This window comes from Pelophylax lessonae (assembly GCF_965119305.1).
Source record: "Pelophylax lessonae genome assembly, chromosome: 5".
NCBI lineage: Eukaryota > Metazoa > Chordata > Amphibia > Anura > Ranidae > Pelophylax > Pelophylax lessonae.
Window position 1 is genome coordinate 498,461,338 of NC_138772.1, and position 17,103 is coordinate 498,478,440.

At 40.6% G+C, this 17,103-nt stretch overlaps 1 protein-coding gene across 1 annotated transcript in view; it reads left to right on the forward strand.

Annotated features, from left to right (window-relative positions):
- LOC309555644 (fibrocystin-L-like) overlaps positions 1 to 17,103 on the forward strand; it is a gene marked incomplete at both ends in the record, with an annotated part of 310,666 nt that overhangs the window by 196,854 nt on the left and 96,709 nt on the right. Inside the window, 9 exons of the mRNA XM_082257679.1 lie at positions 100 to 221; positions 1,985 to 2,117; positions 2,253 to 2,445; positions 2,731 to 2,867; positions 3,409 to 3,513; positions 5,352 to 5,537; positions 6,666 to 6,848; positions 10,757 to 10,950; positions 14,414 to 15,392. Coding sequence (XP_082113805.1) covers positions 100 to 221; positions 1,985 to 2,117; positions 2,253 to 2,445; positions 2,731 to 2,867; positions 3,409 to 3,513; positions 5,352 to 5,537; positions 6,666 to 6,848; positions 10,757 to 10,950; positions 14,414 to 15,392 — 2,232 coding nt within the window. The remainder of the gene's footprint in view (positions 1 to 99; positions 222 to 1,984; positions 2,118 to 2,252; positions 2,446 to 2,730; positions 2,868 to 3,408; positions 3,514 to 5,351; positions 5,538 to 6,665; positions 6,849 to 10,756; positions 10,951 to 14,413; positions 15,393 to 17,103) is intronic.

Genomic DNA, 17,103 nt, shown 5'->3' on the forward strand with positions numbered 1-17,103 from the left:
CTTGCCATGTCTGTATTATAAAACACTTTATAAAATAAAATACAAATCCTCAGTAGCTGCATGCATTCAGTGTGATGTTTACTCTTCTTCTACCACCAGGGGGCACACTGGTAACAATTCAAGGCAGAGGATTTGGCGGTGACTCAGCGGTAGAAATTGGTGGCAATGCCTGCGCTATTAACTTCATCAACATGACAATGATTCAGTGCAGGACTTCAGCGGTAAGTAGAGTGTGAGAAGTGCTCTTAGTTCCTGGCAGGTTCATGTTTGATAGAGGAACAGTCAAGCCCTCTATCTATTTTTAAAAAAATGATTTAGTCAGCAGAATAAGCTGGACCAATGAATTCAAAAAGCAATACCTAAGCTGCAGCTTTAATTACTCAACTTAGCCAATAAAGTGCAGCTCATTATTGTGAAAAAGATTACAGCCAATCTTCGTTTTCTCTTAGTGCAGGTTTCCTGTCTAAAGAAAGAACGTTGCACCGACCTTAGCAACTTAACAGACTCACCCTCTCTTTTTTGCATATTACACAGATGTAATTAAACTGGAAATATTAGAGGATGTCATGGCTAATGCAGATTTGTGGTATGATGCTGTGTGAATGCTGAGGCATTTACACAGCTGTCACAATTATCCCCTGCTATGTGTCTAATTTATGTAATGCCTATGATCATCCGCTCCCTCTAGTGAAATACCACAAACAGGAAAATACCACATTATGGCCACTAGATGGAACTGATAATCATAGGAAATACACACATTAAACACATTACATTGACAATTAGCAATGGCTGTGAGGCATTGGCACAGCAATTATTTTATAAATAGATCCAAAACAGTTACATTCTTTAGACATTTGGATGTAAGAAGTTTGATATAGCATAGTATCTAGGTGCTTAGCACTTCAGCCTTGCAGTGCTGGGATCATCAGTTCAAATCCCAACCATAACATTACCTGCATGGAGTTTGCATATTCATGCTTGTGTGAGTTTCCTCCCTCACTCCAGTAGTCCTGTAAGTAGGATAATAGTCCTAATGTCTGTATGTGAGGTCACGACCTTTTAGATTGTTATCCCCATGAGGGCAGAGACTGATGTGAATGTACAATATATGTAAAGCACTGTGTAAAATGTCGGTGCTATATAAATACCTGTTATAAATAAAATATAATCCTTAAAAGAGAAGTATGGCTTTTGAGGTTTTTCCCCATTTATACTTACCTAGGTGGGTGCAGCATCGCTCCAATGCTGTGTCTTTCCCCCGGCGCCTCTACACTGAGAACCACCGCTGATCGCTTGGTTCTGACAGCTTCCGGAGCAGGGAGCTGCTGACTGTCAATCACCTCTCTCTGTTCAGCCCCCTCCTCCTTCATTGGAACGCTGAGCTGTGGAGGGGTGGGGAGCAGGCGGCTCAGGCTCTTAGCAGCTCACTGAGAGGCTGAGCCGGGTGTCAGTCCAGGCACCTGGCGGATCCCGACTCCCATTGTCATGATGACAGGGAGCCTGGACTGACTTCTGTGACGTCAGCAGAGAGTGAACTTCAGTCAAAAACAGATCACAGGAATGAAAAACGAATTGCACTCCTGTGATCCATAGGAGAAGTACACCCAAACTAGCTTTAGCTTTACTTCTCCTTTAACATAACTGGACTTGGCCTTCTTTTCTTGATTAGATCCTATTAAGTAAAAACTGTGGGGCTGAGTATTATAGGAAATTACACATCATCTAGAGGCCATATACGGTATTTTCCATTTTATATCAATGAAAAACATTTGACCAGCACAGGAAATAGGCTAAGATTCCTCTTTTTGCCAATTTCTCACAGAACAAATGTACTTTGGGCGAATTGCTATGCATGTTTCTTATAAACACACCCCTGTGTGTTTTGAATAACAATATTTCTTGTTCTCTAACATATATAGTATGTCTTTCTCATAGGTAAAACTGGCCTACACACAACTAATTTCCACAACTTTATTTGCAGGGATCTTCTGGACTCGCCAATGTTGTTGTTTTCACTGGAGGCTTTAATAAAACCTTACAGAACGCATTTGAATTCACTTCGGAGTCGGCTCCAAATATAACTGGAATCAGCCCAAACATCAGCAGTGTTCTGGGTGAGAACATTCACTTAATTCCTTTTACCTGTATATTTTATTCATCAAGTATATATTCTGTAATTGAATCAGAACAAATGATTTCTGTTAATGGAAGCTTTATTAAGTGTATATACAATCGTTTGCTTTTTACAGGCAACACAACACTGACTATTTTAGGATTGAACTTCAGCAATGCATCAGAAGACAATACTGTGTTCATCGGAAAATCATCTTGTAAACAGATAGAGTGGACACCGACAAGCATTACATGTATCCTCCCTGCTCTTCCTCCTGGAACCTACCCAGTCTTGGTGCATGTGGCAAATTGGGGATTTGCCGTTTCCAGGTACTGTGCCAGAAATAACATTGTGCCTAGTGCTTGGTGCTCTTTGTAATTGGATGAAATTGTCCTATTTCTCTTCTACTATAAAGGAAGGGGCCTAAAAAACTATTGGGGATGCTCAGTGGGTTGGTGTTCAGTGGGCATTACCACCGCCATATATGACTCATTGAAGCAAATGGGAGTGAAAAGCAAATGCTTTGGTACAACATTTATGAGATTAAAACAGGCAGTGAGGAGGCATCATACTGAGAAGTATAATACACTTAATGGCTTTTGGTCTAATTTCAGCACTGAGGCATCAATAAAGTACATTCTAAATGTGAACAGCATCTCTCCAGAGTATGGATCCGTGTATGGAGGATCTCATGTCACATTGAGAGGATCTGGATTCAGTTCTAACCCACAAGACATTCTTGTAAAAATAGGTAAGTTATAATAAAGCTTTGTTGCATGGCCTTACAAGCTTACAGTTTTTTCAGTTGTAGAGAAGGCAATCCCAGTCTATCGATGGAAGAACAATGTTCACTGTTTATGAAAGCTACAAAAAGAGAAACTGTGTAGCCATGCAACTAGAACCTCCTCAATGAGGTCAGCAAAAAATAAAAGGAATAGAATGAGCACTGGAAAAATACTAAATAGTCTAAAATTATTTAAATAGTTTGAAATAGAAAACACCTAATACATTTTGGGAGTCAGAAAACACTCCCCCTTTATCTAGGCTTCAATTAAAGTAGGAAAATTGATTGGACTCAAAGGATGAGTATCAGTGGGTGGATTGTCTGTTAACCTGTTGCTTTTTCCTAAATAGCCAAAATGACATATTCTCTTAAATAATTACCATCACCTTTATACATAAGCAGTAAGATAACTTTTTTGATGGCAACTATTATTTGTATTTGAAAACCTTGATGTAAGCTTTTATTTTTTATATTTAGAATTTCTTTTCATATTATTTCTTACACCCAGGCTCCCTCCCATGCGATGTCTCTGTTAGTTCAGCCACTGAGTTGACCTGTGTGATTCAGCGATCTGGAAAAGTCTTCACTGTCACCAACGAAGGAAGCAATGCACGTAAGTGGAGTAGAGTTCTCTTCTTATATATGAGACATATATGTGAAAATGGTATTGCCTATAATCAAGTTATTCTTTCCTGCCTTCGTTTTAAAAAACAATTGCATTAGCATAATTTTATGTATATGCACTTTTTCTTCTTTGACTAAGGCTTGATGACTCTTCTACCTTGGCCCATATTTAGGAATCACAGCGCTTCTGGAACAGAGGGCTCCCTTTAGGCAGGCTTTATCTTTGTTAGTTTTTAATCATAATTGAATCAGTATTTGTACTGAATAGGTAATTAGTAATTGAATAAGTGATTGTTATGATGAAAATTAAAACTTTAGTGTGCCAGTGTGAAACTGCTTAATATGGAAAGACATCCCTGGTATATACAATGCATAATCCAAGGTCTTCATAGAACATTCTTTCATGCCAAATGAGATGCAGAGAGACTGGTGGTTCCACTGAGCTGTCCTGTTTCCATTACATTCCAAGAAGAAATAACTACATAGCCTAATAACTTGTTATATTACCAACTTAGTCTACCTTGCATTAAGATCATTGTGCTATGTTTGTGTCCACTGACTGCTATTACACAGTAAGGTAGGAGAGAGTAGCCACACAAAGGTCTTTGGAATACTTCTACATGCTATGCAACTTTTGGAGAAATGGGAACCCCAAGAACAAGTGATTCTCTCACCACAGTTGAAAATTTAACAAAAGAGCTCTCTGTGAAAAAAATACTTAATACTTACCTGCCCTGCTGCCTGTACCATAGATCTTTGCACTCTTGGAGAACTTACCTGGATCAAGAATTTTCAGCATTTAGCAGACTTCTAAGAGTGCCAGATCATTGGTCCCCTGCTGCATGCCATGGTTCCTTCCTCCTGCCCTAGTATTGGAACCACAGGACACTGCTGGGGGTGCGGGCACCCCACATTCCCAGAAGTCATCTTAAAAAAGAGTTCCCTGTAAAGAAAAGAGTTAATACTTTCCTATCCAGTGGTCTGTTTTTCAGATCTTTGCTATCTTGAAGAGGTAAGATGGCTGTACGTGTGGTGCAGCGTGGTGAGGCTGACAACACACTCAGTCCCTGTGAAACGAAAGAACTTGTATTGAAATAATGCAGAAACGGTTCACAAATAACCCGGTGGGAAGGCAGCCCAACTGGGAACATTCACAGTTCCAACAGCATGTAGAGAGAGGAGAATGCAGCTGAACTCTCAGTGTCTGTAGAGAGGGGATGCGGCCTGGCCGTCTCATGCCCATCAGGTAGGTGTCCAGAGAAGTTGCAAGCCCTACGCTTTCCCTTCTCATAAGGAACCTTTCCCTGCTATTATTAGTGTTCCTACCAGGCGGGGTACCTGTTCCTACTCTACAAACTCGCAAATGCATGCCAAACCTGGGAGCTAGGGCCTCAAACACAGTAGGTTCCGCCTGACCCAAGATGGCTGCCAAAGTCCAATGGGGTGGCAGCATTCAATTGGTTGCTTCCCTAGTGACCTAGGAAACCATAGAGGAACTTTGTTCCTCTTGACTTCCTCTCCAACTGCAGTGCCGCTGCAGAAGAGCGCCACCTGCAGTGGAGAAAGTAGACTGCACATGGCCAATAAATCTTTAGCATCTTATGCACTTCCTGGAATGTCATATATATTACCCAGTAAGTGAGATATTAATGTAAAAAGTACACTGTTGCTACTTGATTAAATTTGGGTGCAGTGACCACTATTCTCCCATTCTGGGAAAAATGGTGAATGGCAGGTAAATAGTTTCTGTGCAGTATATTCTTGCTCACGTATCTCTTCTTTGTTGTGAAACGTTTGCATCTAGTAACATTAAAATTTTTATTTCAGAATACGGTGCTGGCTATGCTTGGTCTCCGTCACGGCTGGATATATCTGTAGGTGACACTGTAGTGTGGAAATGGAACTCTCAGCCCTTAATAACGGGTATTGGATATAGAGTATTTTCAGTGTCAGATCCTGGCAACCTTACCTATGATGGCCAAGCCTTCAACAGTGGACCTCGAGTGTCATCAGGTTTGTATGCAGTTCATCCATTATTATAACAGTTTATATTTCAGTTCATCCATTATTATAACAGTTGTATTTTTGACTGAGTGGGGAGTGTTTTTGATGCAATGAGCTATGCCTCATAGCTGCAAAGAAAATGTGTAATTGTAATTCGCTAATAATCTTTTAAATTTGCAGATTCTTAAATTCATCAAGGGGTGTACCTTTTAAAAAAATCTTTGTTTTTGGATACAGTTTAGTGAAAATGAGCAGACTAGGAAAAAAAATCGAACCAAATCAGATATACTGTTGGTATTGTTATTATGTGATATTATAGTATATTCAGTACAACTTTACAACACATGTACATGTTTTAACCCTTTAAAAGTTCTGCAAGTACAGAAAAATGCAGGTGATCTTGTCAGCAATTCAGTGAGCCCCTAACTTCCTGCTGCAGGTACAGAAAATAGCCTGGTGATCCTACCAGAAATCCAGTGAGCTCCTGCCTTCCTGCTGTGAGCTACCAACACAGTGTCACTGCTGCACTGAAATCCCAAAGAGTGCTATCAGCCCTGCCCAAGGCCCCATGCACATTGGGTTTTTAACCCTAGTACATGGGGCTCTGGCATTTAACTGCTAAATGCCAGAGCCCTATTCACCAGGATTTAACCCCCAGTGTGCATGGGGTCTTGGTTCTCCTTCACTGGACAACAGAAATCAACCACTCCTGCCCTTTCTGTTGATTACCCTCCCAGAGAAATAATACTACTACTTGAGTCCCTTTAACCTGCCCACATTTTGTATGTAAGGAAAGGGCTCTTTGGAGGTATAGTTCTGGGGAGTATGGGGAAGGGGGCGTGCCTACATAAAAAACAGACCTAAAGCACCTTTTTACATGCTGGTGATGATGTTACAAGTATTAGAAAATATTTTTCTTGCTACCAAAAAAAGGTTAAAGAAAAAAAAAAAGAATGCTGGAACATATTATAGAGAGGAAGAGGGAGATATAGGGATACTTTTGAGACCTGCTTATACAAATCATTTAAAATATACATAACATTTAAGTTCTGTCTTAGTGGGAATTTCATATTTGAAAAGTCTGCATTTAGTTTGTATGGTGATGCTGTAACTTTAAATTTGTTTTCTTGGTCTCAGGTGTCTTTTCCTACAAGTTCACATCTCCAGGAACCTATTACTACAGCAGTGGTTATGTCAATGATGGACAGTCATTATACATGCAGGGGGCGGTCTCTGTCTCTCCACCCAAAGAAACCATCAGTGCAGTACAGGTGACAGTTGGAGGATTTGAGGCTGATTATGTACCAGGTAAGTCATTTTGTAACCAGACTAATATTTGCCTAGCACTGTTGTACTCACAGCACTAGCGATAAGTGATATAGTGAATTGATAGCAATTGGCCTAAAGAGCCTTTTACAATGGAGATTTAAGACAATTATGAAAGGTAGCAACTCATAACAATCTTTACAATCTATACTCAACCTGTATTAACTCAGTACAGTATATTTCTAAATTTTTGTGACATGAGCAATTATTATTTTATATTCTTTCTTTTGCGGAATATTTTGCAGAAAATATATATGCATGCTAAAACATTAGCAGAGCATTTGCCACCTTAGACTTGACAGGAAACCATTTTTTAAATATCCCAGACTTTTCTAACTTGTGGTTTCAGAGCAAGCTAATTTCCTCATTTGGAACAAAAAAAATTTCAAAGAAATAAAGAGACATTACAATATACAGCATTAAGGCACAACTCTACATTCACATGAAAGCATAATCCTTACACTTATGATTTTGCTGTTTACCAATTTGCAATTGAAATTTTCCTAAGACCGGTATGTCTACCTGATCAGGTTCCTCAGGAGAGAAAGTAGATACAAAAATTTTAGTACCACTTAATACAGTTAATTAAGTAGTGATGTCACCTTTCCATTTCCCATTCAAATGTAATCCCAAAATATGGTAATTGCTATACAATTTGGAAACTAAACCAAAGTGGCTCGAGGACTTTCTCAATGAGCTCAGCAGAATCATAACATGTGTAAAAAGCATACTGCAAGTCTGTACACATTTATTTTATTTTATTTCCCTATTAAACAAACCTGCATTAGAGCCATCAGCTCGGCTATCTATTTTGATTGATTTCCAGGTAACTTGCCTTGAAACAAAGTTAATCTTTAATAACAACAGCATATCCTAAAGTGGGTGTCCCTCCTCAAGGCAATAGCGGGACTAATTGTTCCATGATACTCCGGAGCACTAACATTTGGGGTTGACATCCTACTTGATGTCAAACAATGATGATGATAAAACAGCTAAATATTTTGCACAGCTCCTGGCATTCTTAGCCAAACAGGGACATACACAGTATTCCCTAACTTACAGCCATCTAAATTTAATGAGGGGGGGGGGGAAATACTACCTATTCCTAGAGTCATGGGTGCATTGGCATGGGGTACATTTATAAATGCGGTAGGTCTGATGGCTTCTAATATGTCAAAGTATCCTGCACACCTGGCAAGGGATTCCCTTATTTTATTCATTATTACTGTATTTTCTGGCGTCTAAGACTACTTTTGAACCTCAAAAAAATCCCCAAAAATGGGGGGTCATCTTATATGCCAAGTATAATATCTCCAAGGTAACCTAAGTATAATACTTAGGTATTATTAGGAAAATACGGTATATCTTTCAGTTTTTCCCTTAAAGCGGAGTTCCAGCCATTTCACTCACCTGTCCAACGGTCCAGCAATGCGGCCGCCCGAAGCCTCGATCCTCTCCCTCCGCGCCGGCATCACTGCTGTGGGCACCCGGCTGTGACAGTTTGCGGCTTCACAGCCGGGTACCCACTGCGCATGCGCGAGTCGCGCTGCGCGTCTTGATTGGCCGGCAATCTTCTGGGACCTCCGACATGTCCCAGAAGATTGCAGGGAGGGAGGGGGAGAGGAGAACTTCCGCTCAGGGCGCCGCGGCGCTCCGGGCGGAAGTGGGAGCGGGTACCTGTCAAAACTAGGTACCCGCTCCCCCCCCCTCAAAAAAATGACATGCCAAATGTGGCATGTAAGGGGGTTAGAATACCTAAAGCGGAAGTTCCACTTTTGGGTGGAACTTCGCTTTAAGTACATTTGTTCCTTCAACACTTGCTGAACTAATTGTCAATTTTTGTAAACTGTACTCTTTTTGTATCTCCCTGTAACTTTTCCAAATCAGTAAGAACATAGTTACATTATTTTAAATTTTCTCTGCCCAGAAGAGAGTGGTTTAGAACTCACCACGGTCTAAGGCTTATGTTTTACAATTAAAGGACTTTCCTCATCTCTAATCTTCTTTCTCTTTTTAGCAATTCTTCTGGTTATCTTCTTTAGTCCTTTTTCTTTCTGCTTTTTCATTCTAGCTTTTGCTTTAGGTCTATTTTTTATTGTGAAAATCCCTTTCTTCTGTAGTTTCTTTAACAATTTCTGTTCTCTTAATACTTTACGCAGTGGCTTTAGTAAGCACAAAAAAAAACTAATTATGCAAGCAGACCTATGCTCCTTTACTGTGTAATTATTCTCTATGTAGGAAAGCTGTCTTGCACTAATGCATAGCGCCGCCAAAAAAGTTTCAACCACAAATAAAGTTGCACACTCGAAATTCCCCCAGTTCTGACTCTTTCAGACCACCACCATGCCTTCATCCTTTAGGTGGTCATCAAGAGACAATATTAATTCATCTAGTTAAAAATTTCCTATGTGCAAGCGTACATAAGCACTTATACTCGATATACAAATATATTTGTCAAGGGGTGGGAGGGTGGCTTCTGTGTTCCTGGATCCTGTTACCTTTACCTTACCTAGGCTATAAACTCTCCATGAGCTCCTGCAACTCTGGATTTCCTGACACCTCTGGCACCAGCACTGAGCCTCTGAAGCAACCGGCAAAAACAGTAGGCAGCAAAGCAGCCTGCTGTCTGGTTCTTCTTTAATCCACTTTGGGTCCATAATAGGAGGGCAATCGGAGAGGACATATGCAACAAGGCAGCTGCCATCCAGTGGCCCATACCTATCTTACTTTTGACACCACCCGAAAGGGACATTTCTTACTGTCAGGCCCCATCCCACCTTACCTGACACTAAGCTCAGGAAGTGATGTAGTTCAGACACAATGGATTATGAAAAAACTTTTTTTTAAATTGTTGTGCAGCATTGGGAGGGATCAGATGCCTATTAGGTTTTTATTGCTGCCTGTGCCACCGTTAGGGAGATTCATTCTCTCTAGTTACCATGTTTACCCTGTTTACCATTGTCATCAAAAGTGGAAGTACAAGCTGAACATTTTGGGTTGTCTTCAGAAAAGTTACACTAAAACTAGAAGAAAAGCAGTTTAGTCTTAAACTGCGTAACGGTTTCTTTACTGTCAGAGCGGTAAGGATGTGGAATTCTCTTCCACAAGCAGTGGTATCAGCAGGGAGCATCGATAGTTTCAAAAAACTTTTAGATGGGCAACTTAAAGACCACAACATACAGGGGTATACAATGTACGGTTAACAGCAAACACACACACACACATCATAGGTTGAACTGGATGGACTGATGTCTTTTTTCAACCTCACTAACTGTGTAACGGGGGAATTTTGCAATGGGGACACTAGTCCTAGTGACCTGGAGGTCCCCAAGGAATTCTCCTAATTTGCAGGGATTTTCCTCACTTCCTGTTTCGGCTATGAAACAGGAACTGGTGGTACATGTCCCCAACGGGACACAGATGGCAAAAAAAAAAAAAAAACTGACATGAGTTATAACCTTTACTTACTCATTTTCCAGGGAACTCCAGATTATAGCAGAAGCTGGGTTTGCTGTGGATTCTGATAGTGCTAATACCACTTCCAACAAGCTCTTGTTGCAATAACATATTTCAACATATTTATTTGCCTGCCATTACTAAGGACCTGTGGGAAGAGGCATGGTCCTCTGCATTACTACAATTAGGGATCCTTCTTCTCTGTTTGTTACTCTATTTTTCCTGTATTGTACCCTTTACATGAAACTCAATTCTTGTCCTTGTGTGAAGCTTTGTGAATTGAGCCAGTAGAAATACAAGCAGACATTCAGATTAAATATATTTATTAAAAAGGTACACATGTGTAAAAAATAGTATATATACAGTAAATTATCAGACTTGTATGTATTGTTCTTTGTTTAATTTATATTTCTGTGTTTCTGCAGTTCCCCTTTTAAATTCATCAGCTGTTGACTGTGCTGCTCCAGAACCTATTTGTCTACAGCTAAAAGATAGTACACCACATAACTACTCCATCTGGTTTCGGTACTCCAACTGTTACTCACCTTCCATTACCCGCATTACACCAACCTATGGAACAATTCAAGACCCCATAACCATAGTGGGATCTGGCTTCAGTAACATCACATGTGCTAACCAGGTAACTATTTGGATGAGACCAAAAGAGACAAACAGATAGATAGAATAAGATAGATAGATAGATAGACAGATAGATAGACAGACAGACAGACAGACAGACAGACAGACAGACAGACAGACAGACAGACAGACAGACAGACCTTGGTATATATAAGGTCTGGTATATATAAGGTCTGGTATATATAAGGTCTGGTATATATAAGGTCTGGTATATATAAGGTCTGGTATATATAAGGTCTTAGTATAGCAAACACTGCTGTGGTTTGGTTTTGCAGGTTCAGTCCACCTAAAGTTCAGTTCTGGGTAGATGTTCGTGCTCAATCTCTCATCAGCATTTTATATATCTCATATCTGGTTCTCCAGGTCCCACTACTGTTACAGCCATTACCAGGGAATGAGACCACATTTTCTGTAGCAGGAGAAGTGAGTGTATGTAGGGCAAGGGAGAACAGAGGAACTCAAGTGGGAAGACCTTATTACTGGAGTCCCCAAGAGTTGCAAGAAAGCATTGTCTGCAAGATTTTATTTTTGGCTTTGGGGTTATTCCCTTTTTTACAGAAATATTATAAAGCTTAGAGTCCCATGTTGGGTAAAACTTAGCAAAACACAACATTGCCCATGTTAGTAATTCAACTGAACCAAGTACAATACTGTAAATTCTATCTTCTCCTGAAGAAGTGAACATTGCTTCACGAAACATGTCAAAACAAATATCAGTACTTGTTTACTTGTTGTGAAGACTTTGTCTTTATGTGGAACACACACTAATGTTTACTTTTTTATCTTTTCTTTTCGAAACATGGCTATATGTAATTTGTCCACTGCTTTTAATTTAAAGTGATTGTAAAGTCTCCTTTTTTTTTTAGTTAAAAATAACAAAAATGTTATACTCACCTGCTCCGTGCAGTGGATTTTCACAGAGCAGCCCAGGTCCTCCTCTTCCTGGGTCCCTCTTCAGTACTCCTGGCCCCTACCTCCTGTTGAGTGCCCCCATAGCAAACAGCTTGCTATGGGGGCACCCGAGCCAAGCCACAATTTCCAGTGTCCATTCCCTGTGCCCAGCTCCCCCCTTTCTTTCCTCATTGGCTCACTGATGAGGGGAGTTCCAATGGGCCAAGACATTCCTGCAACATCAAAAAATAAATAAAAAGATAAAAAGCTGCAACATCGCTGGATCTAGAGGAACCTCAGGTAAGTATTTGGGGGGCTGAGGGGGGCTGTTGCACACAGAAGTCTTTTTATCTATATGCATAGAATGCATTGGGATAAAAAAAAAAAACCTTGTGCCTTTACAATCACTTTAAATATGGTTTAAAGGTGTATAATTTTACATAATGTGGTATTAATTTTTTTGGTGCAACTCCAAAAAATCCAGTGGGCATCTTCTATAGTCATAGTAATTTCTTGTTTTAGAGAGACCCGCTCACATCTTTGCACTCTGGCCATTCATATATTGCAATGTCTACTGCAGATCAGTCATTAATTGGGATGAGCAGGTTGGTTTAGGCAAAATTTTACAGAAGTGAAGAAAAAAAACGAAATTTCACTCATTGTATGGCTTATGTAAAATTTGCTTTAAAATAAAAATATCTATTCTTATTTCTTTATTTATAGGGTTTGGGTTTTTTTTTTTTTTCAAGAGGGGAAGGGATGTTGTATTTTTTGTTATTGTGTCTTTCTCTTTTGTATATTTGATTGTTGTGTACTGTTATGGTAAACTATTTATTTAACTTTTGCACTATTATATGGTTTCTTTCTGTGCAAAAAAAGTAAAACAATCCTAATGTGGGACATTTTTTGGCACAATACCGTATTTGAGCCAAAGATGCGCTTTAGACATAATATGCTGCATGGTCTATACATCAATACCTGAAGTGTCCCATTTTTTTTATTATACACTGCTCAAAAAATCTAAAGGAACATTTTTTATTCAGAGTATATTAGTGCACTAAATGGGCAACAATAAGGTGACCTCCAAACGAGGAATGATTTTACAGGTGGAGGCCACTGACATTTTTTTCCCTATTAATTTTTTCTGACTGTTTTTCACTAGTTTTGCATTTGGCTAGGGTCAGTGTCACTACTGGTAGCATGAGGCGATACCTGGACCTTAAAGAGGTTGCATAGGCAGTCCAATTTCTCCAGGACGGCACATCAATACGTGCCATTGCCAGAAGGTTTGCTGTGTCTCTCAGTAGAGTCCCAAGAGCATGGAGGAGCTTTCAGGAGACAGGCAGTTACTCTAAGAGAGCTGGACAGGGCCAAAGAAGGTCCTTAACCCATCAGCAGGACAGGTATCTGTTCCTTTGTGGAAAGAGGTACAGCATGAGCACTGCCAGAGCCCTACAAAATTACCTCCAGCAGGCCACTGGTGTGAATGTCTCTGACCAAACAACCAGAAACAGACTTCATAAGGGTGGCCTGAGGGCCCAAAGTACTCTAGTGGGTCCTGTGCTCACTGCCCGACATTGCGGAGCTCGATTAGCATTTGCCATTGAACATCAGAATTGGTAGGTCTGCCACTGGTGCCCTGTGCTTTTCTCAGATGAGAGCAGATTCACCCTGAGCACATTTGACAGACATGAAAGGGTCTGGAGAAGCCATGAAGAATGTTATGCTGCCTGTAACATCGTTCAGCATTAACGGGTTGGTGGTGGGTCAGTGATGTTCTGGGGAGGCTTATCCATGTAGGGACGCACAGACCTCTAAAGGCTAGACAATGGCACCCTGACTGCCATTAGGCTTCGGGATGAAATCCTTGGACCCATTGTCAGACCGTACCCTGGTGCAGTGGGTCCTTGGTTCCTTCTGGTGCGCAACAATGCCTGGCCTCATGTGGCAAGAGTATGCAGCCAGTTCGTGGAGGATGAAGGAATTGATACCATTGAATGGTCCCCACGTTTGTCTGACCTAAATCCAATAGGAGCATGCCCAACGTTGTCAGGTATGCATACAAGCACGTGGGGGCCATACAAACTACTGAATACCATTTTGAGTTGCTGCAATGAATTTTTAGCAAAACAGACTAGCCTGCTGCATTATTTTTTCACTTTGATATTTGGGGTGTCTTTAAATTCAGCCCTCTGTAGGTTGATAATTTTCATTTCCATCAAACGATGTGGCATCCTTTCATTCCTAACACATTACCCAGTCCATATCAGTATAGATATCCTGCATGATATTATTCCCCCTTGAGATCTGATGTGTTTTCAAAGTGTTAATTGTTTTGAGAAGTGTATTATCCAAGCCAGACAGCACTGCATAATGGGATGGTCCATGAACTGTAGGTGAACCCTAGGACCTGTTGCTTTTCTTATAGTAATTCTGCTGAAGACATTAGAAACACTATTCGTAATCGAATTCAAGAAGTCAATTGGTCTAGTTCTTAAGGAATTTTTAGTAGGAATATCATCTTTGCTTGCAAACCTAATAATTAAATATACCCATATCTATATTTTTACTAGGTCTCAGTTGGAAATTATCCATGTATAGTCTTGTCCAGTAATGAAACTTCGATAACCTGCAAGATAGATCCTCAGAACTCAATGAATATTGGAATTGCAGAACTTGTATCTTTAACAGTGAACAACTACGGTAACGCTATAAATGCTATAAACCAAGAGATGAACAGGAGATTTGCCTTGTTGCCTCACATCGATTCCATCATGCCAAACAATGGCTTTGTTTCCGGACTTACAAGAATAACCATAGTTGGCTCTGGTTTCTCAAATGCCACCACTATAACAGGTTTAGGCTGCAGCATCGTATCAATTAATTACACAAACATTATTTGTGACACCCAAGACAGTTCCGCTCAAACTGTTAATGTCCAGGTGACAGTCAATGGAATTACAGCACTGTGCAAAGGAAGCTGCAACTTCAACTATACCAGCCCAGTTACAGTGGTTGCTTCAAGCATTTCTCCGAATGTAGTACGCAACACTTCGACCGTATTGAATATTTATGGCAATGGATTTGGAGCAGACATTAATGACATAGCAGTTTACATTGGAGATAATGTGGCAGCCAGTGTGGAAGATGTCAATGACACACAAATTATATGCAGTTTAGATCCAATTCCTGCTGGTAACTGTGAAGTCAAAGTTGTTGTCTTAAGCAAAGGCTTGGCCCAGAGCCGCTTGACCATAAACAGTCCTGCTGAAGCTGTACTTTTGACACCATCTGGAAGTGTTCTAGGTGGAACGGTTTTGCAGATAGACGGAAATGGATTCCCCCCGAGGAATACTACGGTGAAAGTTGATGGCGCCCCATGCTTTATTCTCTCAGTAACCCCCGGCAGTATCCAGTGTGTTACTCCTGCAGCTTCAGCCGCCAAGACTGCCACAGTAAACATTTACATACCATCTGCGTCCTATCCATCGCTCAGCTATTCCTACTCAGAGGTGGACACCCCTACAGTAACATCAATTTCTCCCAGCACAGGTATCATATTTTACATGTGGCACGTAAAGCAGATATAAAACGTTATCAATTAGTGCAGTTATGTATTCATTTAAAAATATAATTACATTTGTAAATGTAACTAGTAGAGGTGCTTAAATATGACTTGGTATCAGCCTCTTGCAATCCCTGTACATCAGATTGAGGGAGGGGCAGACAGTACTTTATGCTGTGGTTCATTTGAGCTAGAAATGAATATCCTGACTGCAGTAAGTGAGCAGAAGGATGACTCACCACTGTGCTCCTGCTGCTCCTTCAGTGTCTAGCCACAAGCTGGGGGAGGGATGTGACAAGGCTAAAACTAAAGTGTTACTAAACCCACAACAGTAAAATTTGTCTTTATATGCATTAAAGCATGCTTATTATACTCACTGTGGAACCTAAGAAGTTCATCCTCCACATTGTGTAAAAAGGCTGTTTGATCCTGTCTTCTCTGATCCTCCCCTCCTTCCACTGACTCCTAATAATTTCCTGTTAACACAAAGTCTATGGAGTCAGGCTGCCCATGCTCAGTTTGGTGTGTATTGCTAGAGAGATTTTCTTTTCTTGGGAGGATGCATGTGATCAATGCAGGGCCAATCAGCACTGTCCAGACAAAAGATCAAGGGTCTTGCAGTTTTATAGGTCAGTCAGAAATCTCCTCCTACAAGCTTTACCAGTGCTTGGTCAGACACTGATAGAAGTCACAAGACTGCTATATACTGCTAATGAGAAAAGATATTTAGCAGTTTATATTTACTAAAATAATTGCATTTCCATGTTCTGTGGAAGACCAGATATAGTGAATGCAGGGTCCTGGGTTTAGTAACACTTTAACTTCAAACCAAAAAAAAAACAGGTCACCAACCTTGTTGTTCTATTTGCATGGTGGTGTATATTTCAGAAGTGTCTGAACAGAAATAAACATTTTCTGGTAATTTTAAAAAACCCTTAGACTGGCCGTACCCATTACAGTGTATCTCCTTTAGATTTACCAAGACTTTTTAATGTGAAGGCTTTATAACAACAATTCATTGCATTTGTATCTGATAAAGGAAGATCAAACACAATCTTGTCCCCACCCCCGACAGTTAGCAAGCACTCCCAGGGAACACATTTAACCCTTTGATTGCCCCTGATGTTAACCCCTTCCCTGCCAGTTCATTAGTACAGTGACAGTGCATTTTTTATTTACCACTGATCACTATATTGGTGTCACTGGTCCCCAAAAAGTGTCACCTAGTGTCAGATTTGTTCTCTGCATTGTCGCAGTCCCGCTAAAAATCGCTGATCACCGCCATCCTGCTTAGCAGAAACACAGGATCTCCATCTTCCCCTCTGACAGAATGATGATCTGCCTTGTCTACATAGGCAGATCGCCGTTCTGTCTGCCCGGGAAAGATTGTGGGGTGCCGGCAGACACCGGACCCGCAGATTGGCTCCTGCTGTGTCCAATCACAACAGGAGCGAGTCACTGGTGGCGTGTGCCCCAGACTCAAAGAAAGAAATCATGTACAGGTGCGTGATTTCATGCTTAAGGGTGGCCCTGTCACAGTATATATATATGTGGGGCCACCCTTAAGCGGTTAAAGAGGCGCTCCAGGCTCCTTCAGAAAAACAAAAGTCAGCAGCTACAAATATTGTAGCTGCTGACTTTTAACAATAGGACACTTACCTGTATAGGAATCCATTGGTGTCCTCACTTGAACCGATT